The sequence below is a fragment of the Pteropus vampyrus genome, unplaced genomic scaffold, assembly GCF_000151845.1.
Source record: "Pteropus vampyrus isolate Shadow unplaced genomic scaffold, Pvam_2.0 Scaffold12, whole genome shotgun sequence".
NCBI lineage: Eukaryota > Metazoa > Chordata > Mammalia > Chiroptera > Pteropodidae > Pteropus > Pteropus vampyrus.
Genome location: NW_011888793.1, coordinates 12,428,225 through 12,438,517, shown reverse-complemented (window position 1 = coordinate 12,438,517; position 10,293 = coordinate 12,428,225). Strand labels below are relative to the sequence as shown.

The window sequence follows — 10,293 nt, the reverse complement described above, 5'->3', positions numbered from 1 at the left end:
AAAAGACACTGAGCTGAAATTCTCTAACTCACTTTCTAATCATAGTAAGAGTGACATTTTCCCCCAGGGACCACCAGATAGTCATAAAAATTTATGCTAACATTTTGTAAGAATCCACAAACATCAATAAGAAGCTGACTTTCCTGGCATGCTCTGAATGTCTTTAAGATGAGACATAGAACAGATATTATAAAGAGCTTTAGGAAAAATATTGAGTGCCTGGGTATTATCATAGTAGTAAAGGTTAAGTCATTGTTATTTCTAAGAAACATTTTCGGTACCATTACCATATCCAAAAATATGTATTAATGCTACTGGTGATTAAGAAGTTCAGAAGCTATAATTACACATCCCTTACTGTGAAAATAATGCAGGAGAGCTCTGAAATATGAGGGGAAAATACCCAGGCACTTAAATCAATGAACATTTGCAGGCTTGACAGAGTTGCAGTAACATCAAATAGCCACATTTCTGTCCACTTACAAGGAATACTATTAAGAAGCAATCAAGCTATTTATTTAATAAAGTGTATTTTTTCACAATTAGAAATATTTAACATCTTTAGTCAAACACTTAAATGGGAAACAGCCTAAAGAAAAATAAAGACCTACACACACCAACTATTTCAACTACAAAGCAAAATACTCTCACTGTGACTAAAGGAAAATAATTTAACATTCATTATCAGTTTATAAGCATATAACTCAAAGGAATGATTATGCTCATAAGTAAATGCAAGATTTTTCCAAAAGATTTGTAACTAAGGTATGCAAGACATGAAATCAAACTGCAAAACTAGTTCAAAGCAAATAGAGTCCAATGGTTCTCTTATGTTTTATGTTCTTTATTTTAACTGGATATTTTAGAACAGTAAATTATCTTTCATAGCAGTGTCTCCTGGTCTGATAATACAGTACCCCACTTCTGAATGTAGAGATTTAAGATAAATCAAAATGACTGTTAAGGCGTACAAACACTACTTTTAAGTCTGCTCTTATTTAATAAGGATCATTTTAACTCATATTCAAATACATGGAATGTTGGCACAAAACTGAAGCTGCTGTAGAAAGATCACAGATGTTCTGTGGGTTATTGAAACTTCCATTTCTCTAAAAACATACCCTTAAATGGTCTTAATTTTACAAATTTAAGTGTTAAGAAAATGTCTAAATAATAAGTAACAATTAAAATAAAATGTTTATTTGTAAATTATATACAGAATACATTTTCTTCATGAAAGGAAATGGGAAGAGCCATCACCTTCCAACCAACGCTGCCTGCTTTCTCTGTAGGAGATGACCATCTTTCCCTGAATCAGATGTACAAACCAGTTGGGATTTCCTAAATTGGAAAAAGGGAATTTGTAGCTAAACTAAAAGTGTTGTTACATTATTACTAGTTGGCTTGTTTCCACAAAATGCTTTTGAATCCTGCTAACTCAGAATCTCAGAAATTTCCTGGTATAATTTTATAATCAACAAAAGCTTAACTATCAGTAACAACGAGTTTAATTAAGCATTTCATCTCAAAGAAACTGTGAAATGGCTATATAACTATACATAATCTGAAATGTTGGTTTATCTCTTTTAGTTATTTGATTAGTCTAACAGTTAAAAGCCATACAACTATCAAAAATGCCATTAAAATGTCATTGTGGAAAGTGCATCTTTGATAACTATCAAAATTAATGACACCTACTTGCCGTAAAATTATCAAATAGATAAAATTTATAAATGGCTTTTGACTGTATCAATAATAGTATTCTATGAAATGAAGGACTGGATATAACTGCTTGGATGTCAAATACATTTCAGTAAAGGGAAAATGCTACAAATGTCATGAGTACATTATGATAATCAGCCAACATAGAAAATCCAACCTCTTGTATGTATGTATTAAGTCCCCAAGTTCACCAGGTTATGATTTTTCATGTGAAGATTTAGTTGTTTCTCCATCATTGTCTTCTTCCTCCTCTTCACAATCCCCATCTGTTTGTTGTTCCAGTTCCTCTTTTGTGATCATTTCAAAATCATTCCCATTTCCACTACTGTGTTGGGATCGGTCATCTTCCCTCCTGTCACTGTCTGTGTCAGAATGCCGTTCTCCACCTGAGCCTTCTGTTCCATGATTTCCTGGTCCTACTCTTCCCTCTTCATCTTCTTTTTTCTCACTGTCTGACTTTTCCTCACTGTCGGACTTCTGCTGCTTTTTGGTTTCAGATTTCTCATCTTTCTTTAAGTCTGCTTTTGGTCCTTTATATTCATGTGTATACAGAGGCCTGAAGGAGTCAATGAAGCCCACATCAGCAGTCAGATTTGGCAAGAACCAAAAGTGATGCCTTCCTCCAGTTATGAGCCAAATGATGAGAAATAGAATGCAACGAGCTGTAGGAAAAAAATTTCTCTAATTGAATAATTCAAGCATTGACTCTGATAGTAGGGAGTATTTGTTAATAAAAAACTGGAAAAACATTCACCGTGTTATTATTTGTATATTACATGTACTTTAAATTAAATAATTAAACCCGGATTAGTTTAGCAGCTATCACAGTATCCCATGCCCACAGCATCCTACTCTGAACTTGAGGGCATAATGCTACAATGCCACTCAAAAAAATTACTTTTACGTTTTTTCAGCTGGGTGCTGTTTCATGGTGGTACACTTATGATTTATGTACTTTGCTACGTTATAGTTCAATAAGCATAGCCATCAGTTGGAAATGTAAATATGCACAAGACCATTGTATAAGAAAAGGGAAGTAAATTTAAATAAGGGATAAAGGTACTGAAGAAGGCTTTAAAAAGGAAAAGACTGGGCTGCATGATGACTTTCCTAGACCCTAAGCACTTTAGCCTTTGCAAAGCAGTTCTATAAAAACACTAAAAATTATACTTTAACGACCATTTTGGTATAAATATAAATATAATCCTTCATAGTTTCATTACTACATACATGTATACGTATTATTTCTGATTTTAAAAGAAATAAAAATGGGAGGAAAAAATGGCGTAGATGATAGAGGTTCTGTTCATCCCTCTGGCAACCAAATCAAAGTTGTAATGGAAACAAGGAGCAGCAGCAAGGAAAAATCGCCTGGGATCTAGAGGAACAAGCAAGCCATACAACTAGGGAGAAATCCAAGAAAGCACCCTGCAATGGCAGAAAGTAGGACGGGGTGAGGACACGGGGCTGCCCGGTCCCCAGCAGCTGAGATGGAGGCTGCAGCAGCAGCAGCAGCAGCAGCAGCAGCAGCAGCAGAAGCCTCTTAAAGGGGCCGCGTCCACAAGCGGACTTTCACAGTGACAGACCTGCTCGCTCTGAGCACCAGTGCCGATTCCGCGCACACAGGGGGCACCAAGGACCTACAGGGAGACACTGTCGGAGTGAGGGCCGAGGCGAGACTTGCTCTGTGCAGAAGTGCTGGCGGTATCCATTATTCCCTGCTCCCAGTGCATGGACACAGAGCCACCATAGCGATGACGTCATCAAACTGGATAGCAGAGGTCGCTCTGCCCAGAGGATTCTCTGAAACTCCTCCTCTCCCAACTCGCGGCTCCACCCACGCCACATCCTGGGATAGCCTCAGTGAGTTAGGTGCTCCTTGCTGAGCAGCCCCCAGACTCACAATGGAAGCAACTGGCCTCGGTTTCTGGTGTGGCCTTTTGAGGCAACTATAAGCACACCGTCTGTGGATTGCTTGATGAATCTTAACAGGTGGCCCCAGAAGGGTAGAGGCTTGTGCTAAATTTGACCTGCAACTGAACCCCTCTCAGGACTGTGCCACTGGACACATACTTCAAAAATCCACTCTAATAAGACCGGGAGACTTAGGAGCTTTGCTTATTAGTACATACAAAGAGACATGGAAAGGCAGTCAAAAATGGGAAGACAAAGAAGCAGAAACCATATGACAGGACAGAACAGAACAGAGATCCAGATATACTGGAGTCAAGTAATCTAATAGATGCAGAGTTCAAAACATCTTTATAACCAATAAAGTTGCTCAATGAACTTTTGGGAAGTACAGATAAATTCAGTGAGAACTTCAACAAAGAGATAAAAAGCATAAAAATAGAAATGGAAATTATAAAAGGGAACCAGTTTGAAGTGAAGAACACATTATCTGAGATGAGAAGTATATTAAATGGAATAAACAAAGTGAATAAAGAAGAGGATCAAATGTCCTATCTAGAAGACAGGAAAGCCAATCAAGACAATCAGAATGGCAAGAAAAAAGAGGCCAAGGACATAAAAATAATTTAAGGAGGATATGAGGCTCCAAATACTTGTCTGATTGGTATAACTGAAGAAAATCAAGATGTTGAACAGCTGTTTGAAGAAATTATGATGGAAAACTTTTCTAACCTGGTAAAAGAAATGGACATAAAACCCCAAGAAGCTCAGAGAATTCCAAAAATCAGGGATCCAAATAGGCCCACACCAAGACACATCATAATTAAAATGTCAAAGGTTAAATACAAAGAAAGAATATTAAAAGCAGCAAGAGAAAACAAATAATTACTTATTAGGGAACACCCATAAGACTGGCAGCTGATTTCTCAAAAGAAACTATGCAGGACAGAAGGGCTTAGCAAAAAATATCTGACAGAATGAAGACCCATGATATACAACCAAGAATAAGTTATCCAGTAAAGCTATCATTTAGAGTTGAAGGACAGAAAGAGCTTCCCAGACAAAAATAAGCTCAAGGAATTTATCACCACCAAGACAGCATTACAGGAAATGTTGGAGGGACTTCTTTAAGAAGAAAAAACACGTGATCCAAAACAGAAATAAAGAATGATAACGACTACATTCCTATCAACAAGTACCTTCAATGGAAAAGAATTAAGTGCTCCAACCAAAAGATAGAGTGGCTGAAAGGATAAGAAAACAAGACCCCTATATATGAAAAGGAATAGGATGAAAAAAGATACTGCTTTGATGGACCTAGAAAGTATTTAAGTCAGACAGAGAAAGATAAACACTATATGATTTCATTTATATGCAGAATCTAAGGAATAAAAAGAACAAACTAATCAAAAAAAGACTCACAGTTATAGTGGACAATTTGGTGTCAGACAGAGGAGAGGGTGGTTTGCAGGGCTGGGAGAATGGGGTGAAGGGTTAAAGAAGTACAAATTAGTAGCTGATGGATGGTCATGGGGTTGGGGAGCACAGCATAGGGTATGAAGTTAGCATTAGTATGTTTGCTAGGTGGAGGGTCAGGGGAGGGAGGATACAACTGAGGGGATTGTTTTATGAACTATATAAATGTCTAACCGATGTACTGTATACTTGAAACTAAATTAAAAAAATAATTAAAAAAAAGAAATAATAAAGAAAAGAAATGAAAATGATCACATTTATGTGGGTCCAAAGCATGTGCCTACTCTGTCTAAAGGATAATAAGTTTTTTAATAAGAACATTTTTGAACAATATGAGAACATCTTCCTAAAAGTTATAATTTTTTTAAAAATTAAGTAATTATATAATTTCTGCTTATTTAAGGACTAATCCTCTCCTAATATTAGAAAACAATATAATGAAGAGCTAGCTCACTTAAATAAGTTTTGAGGTTATCTTTTAGAGCAATGTATGACAAAACTGTAGTTAGTTAATGGAAGAATTAGAGAATTCTAAAGATTATCGTAATGAGTTATCACAAACACGAAATCCAATATTTCATATAAATTTTCTCATAATTTACCAAATATATAAAGCTGAGTGATTTTCCTTCTTTTGAAAGTCATAACGACTATGTAAATGTTATGGACTAGTCAATTATGACAAATTTTTTGTTTTGTTTTGTTTTTTGTTTCTTTACAGACAATTCTACCACTAAAAGAAGTTCACCTATGCTTCTTCCATTATTTTGCTTTGGATAAATAAAAGGAAATGGTTTTAGCTGCCTTGACTTTTATAAGGTAGTAATTTCTATTTTCACAAAAGAACGGATATTCTGAAAGACGCTGTAACAGTATCTTGCGGTACGAACAGAAAAGACAAATGTTTGAAATTATGATTTAAGAAGAACTTCCACTAATAAAAAAAATGAACATCTTTCAAGGAGGCTGCACATTTTTTTCTCTGAATATAATTATGATGCTACGATAGGCTTTATAGGGTTGTAAGACAGGTGGTTCATATTATAAATCTTGCCTCAAATCCAAGGAAAAGCAATATATAAATGGCACAATTAAATCTAAATTCTTGCCATATACAGGGCATAACAGAGTCTACCATTTTTACAGTTTTCTCCACATGGCATTAGATTACCAGAGGCAAAAGGTTAAGAACCATGCGAAAACCACTGTGACACGTACTGTCATACTGTCTCTATACCAAAAGTGACACATTTAGAAAAATTTTAAACATCCTATTTTAAATGGCAATATTAGCAATGCATATTTAAAGTAGCAACAAATATAATTTTGACCAATATAGAATATACTTCATAGGATAATATAAAAGAAATATCCAATTTATAAGTGGGCTACAGATCAAAACTATTTGAAGGTATATTTGGAATTGCATTTTCTAACAAAAAACGAAATGCTGAGTTTGTTTTCTGGTTTAATTCACATTATTATTTAATGCACAATGCTACTTAAAACCGTAGCATATTTAAAATGAAAAAAATTATAGAAAACACAACTGAAGAAATAGTATTTTAAAGAGCAAAACAATATAACCATAAACTGTTGGGAATACTGGTTTAAACAAAAGATAAGCAAGTGCGTTAATTTTATTCAGTGGAGGTAAATCTTTGCTAAAAAATTTCAAAGAGCTTCTAAAGTTTCAAGGAAGACACCAATTTGATCATATCTAATGTCAGATTAAAGTTTATGGTTTCTCATTCTTGATACACTACCACTAGTTACCTATTTTACAGTCTTAGATATTATTTCTTGGCCTACAAATACGCTGTGTTACATGCAGAAGCATCAGAGGATTTCCCCAAGGTGACTAAGCTAGAGGAGGGAAAAAAATGAAAGGTGGGTGGAAGGGTTTCACAAAGTCAGAGATCAGAGAGAAAAAAAGAGGACCATAAATACAATGAATTGAACAAAAATACTAGATAAGCTCCTGGACCCATGGATCGGTGGCACCAACTCAGGACATATCTTGATATCCAAGATGAAGGAATGTGCAAAGGGAAATTGCTTAGGGCTAAAGGAGCAATGCTTTATAACATATATCATAGAATTTCAGAATAAAATGCACCCACTTCAGGTCAAATTATGTCCTCTAACAATAAACATTAGGTCAACAATGTGGGTATTGTTTTTAATTTTTATGTGGAAGTATCCGTTATGTCTTGGTGGAAAAGTTGATTTGTCATTTGGGGAAAATAATCAGAACTTAGTACCATATACCAGCATAAATTCTAGATGGTTCAAAGAATTATAGTAAGTAAAAAAGTCACTAACAGCTTTAGGTAAGCTGAAAAAAATTCCTATTTCTTTCCCAAAGTGAAAAATTAAATTGGACCTGTCCACCCTATGTGGAAAAACTTTAAATACTAGGATTTTAAGTAAAATAACATTTGTTGGTTTTTCATGATAACATGCTCATTGTAAAAAAATTACAGACAAGTGTGAAGAACATTGAAATCATTCATAACTAACCAATGCCACTATTTATATTTAGATGCATTTCCTTTTAGTCAAACCTTCCTTGGCATTATTTCCATGAAAAAACAAACAAAAGCTACCTAATTAAACAGGCAAAAACTACCTCCTTATCTCAATTTTATTGTTTACTAGTGAGTACTTTTTATGTATTTATTAATCACCTGTTTTTAATTTCCTCTTTTAAACTGGGTTATTTTTATATTGTTTTCTTCTTAGCTATAAAAGACACCAATCAACCAGAAATGTAAAAAAAGATTACTTACGCTTTCTTGTTTGATTTAAAAAAAAAAACATAAAATTCCTTAATGCATCTAGAATTTTCTTTGGTACATGAGTGCAAACTGATTTTTCCCAATGGCAAATCAATGTTTAGAATCATTTACTGAATAAGTTGAATTTAAATATTTAATACAAACTTAATTTGCCTTAAGTCGAACTATAAAAATGTTTTATTGAAAGTGTTGTCTACTAACTGATCAACCATTGTAAAACTATTAATGTAGCTAAATTTTAAAGCATATCTATGTGTAGACTAAGCCATATTAAATCCTTTTTCTTCAGAATAAACCAAATCTAATCGAGCACATACACTACATCAAGCCTGAGTCAGTTTTGAGATGTGACCCAAAAAGTAGGTCCATATACTTCTGATTTGCCTACATTCATTTTGCTATAAAGTTTTACTGAAGCTCCAGATTACAGTCCAAAATGCTCAATATCTATTTTGCTGAAGTCATTTTTACTAATAACAATACTTACCAACAGCAAGGAGAAGAATGCTGGCTACAAAACAGCCTGCACCCACACTGAGGTAATAAACACCCACTCTCATTTCTGCTGGCCAAAGAGGGAAGAGGGTAGCTGCTATCACTGCAATCACTGGAACAAGAAATGACAAAGTTACAAAGATAACTTTAGTTACAATAACAGTGAATATATTCCTAGGGGAAAAAACAAACATAAGCATACTGAAATACATAAAATTTCCATTTTTTAGGTAAAAAATGGTCAATTATTTGTCATTTTACATAGTTCAACTTAAACATCTTAACTACTCTTCTTAAATTAGGTTGGATTTTTCTAGTATAAATTACATATCAAAAAGTGCTGTCAAAAATGTGAAATTGTTAGCTCTTTAAATATCAACTGCTGCTGTTCTCTAGTAATGTCTATTTTCTGACCGTGAGATATCTGTCTACAGAACAGGGGAGCTTAAAGAAACACCCTAACAACAAAACTAACCAAAAAATGATTCCAATGAATCAAGAGATTCTGATTCTGGGGTGGAGCTCTGACATCCACAGATTTAAAAAGGTCCAGGTGATTCTGATATACATGGTTTTTGGTAGTCAGGGAAACTATATACAAGTATGTTCAGCTTTTTTCTAAGTATGATGGCACCACATGGAACAATCATAAGGAATCAGAAGTCTGGTTATTAGGTTTTTAGCCAAAAGAGAAGGGATTCAAATTCTAGCTATATCATTTATAAGCTAAGCAACCCTGGGTAAGTTACTTAACCCTTTTGAGGTTAGGTTACTTTGTATTTAATATGTGCCTGTTCCTATGTTTTAAAAGTTGGTATAAGGATAAAATGAAACAATGCATATAAAATATTTAGCAAAGTGACAAGTACATAGTAAGTGATCAACAGCTATCAGCTATTTGGGTTGGAAATGTTTGAGTTTCAATTCTTAAAGAGTTATTTTGAATGGGAGTCTAGGACACCTTATTGATCAAGCTTCTTTGTTTATTTGCTATCAATTTTTTCCTATTTGTTAAATCATTCTCTCCCTTCACCCATGGCCCACCCTGAATAACAGTCATGATAAAAAACAAAACAAAATAAAAATAAATAAATAGATAGATAAATAAATAACAAGAAAGTATAAAGTGAAGTCTTCATCCAATTTTTGGTCCACTCCCCAGAGGTTAATCTGTATTATGTTTTTTCCTGTACTCCCAGAGACTGCCTATATATAAATGAAACTACAATAAAATTTTTTTCTACATAAATCTTATACTATTCTTACTCTTTTTGCTTTTTTTTCATTTAATCTATTCTAGGTATCCTTCCATCAGTGCATCCGCTTAATTCTTTAACCCATTTCCTGTCTAGAAAAAAAATAAGTGCAGCTTGCTGCCAGCTTTCTTTTAACATCATGCATAGGAATGCTATGTTTTCTAGGATTTGACGTTTTCAGCAACTGAACTACTAAAAACAGAATGCTATATATAGAATGATGTCATTTGCTTCCAAAGACTATTGACATACTAGAGCAATGTGAAAATATTAATAAAAGAGAGATATTTCACAGCAAACTTTGGGGGTGAGGTTAGGACTGTAATCTGTGCGTTATCTGCAGCTCCAAGTGCCACCAGTAAGTATTCTCAAGGCAAATGGGAAAACGGTCCAAAGCTGTATGGCATTCTAGTGTGCAGCTGTACTGTAAGTTATTTAGCCATTCTCCTGTTGAGGGACCTTGAGATGTTTCCAGTTTTATCCTATTACAGACAACGGTGCAACAAATACCAGTGTAAATGTACAATTGTGCAACTGTGATTATAGCACAAGATAATTATTAGGTCAAAAGGTAAAGGCATTTAAATTTTGAAAGATATATCCTAATAACTCTCTTAAATATAATCTGAAGG

General features: G+C 34.3%; 1 protein-coding gene across 1 annotated transcript in view; it reads right to left on the bottom strand.

Annotated features, from left to right (window-relative positions):
• Positions 1-494: 494 nt before the first annotated feature.
• The window catches only part of SEC62 (SEC62 homolog, preprotein translocation factor), a 28,619-nt gene continuing 18,820 nt past the window's right edge, over positions 495-10,293 (bottom strand). The window contains exons 7-8 of the mRNA XM_011380194.2: positions 8,398-8,517; positions 495-2,384 (exon numbers count right to left, since the gene is read on the bottom strand). Coding sequence (XP_011378496.1) covers positions 1,918-2,384; positions 8,398-8,517 — 587 coding nt within the window. The 3' untranslated portion in view covers positions 495-1,917. The remainder of the gene's footprint in view (positions 2,385-8,397; positions 8,518-10,293) is intronic.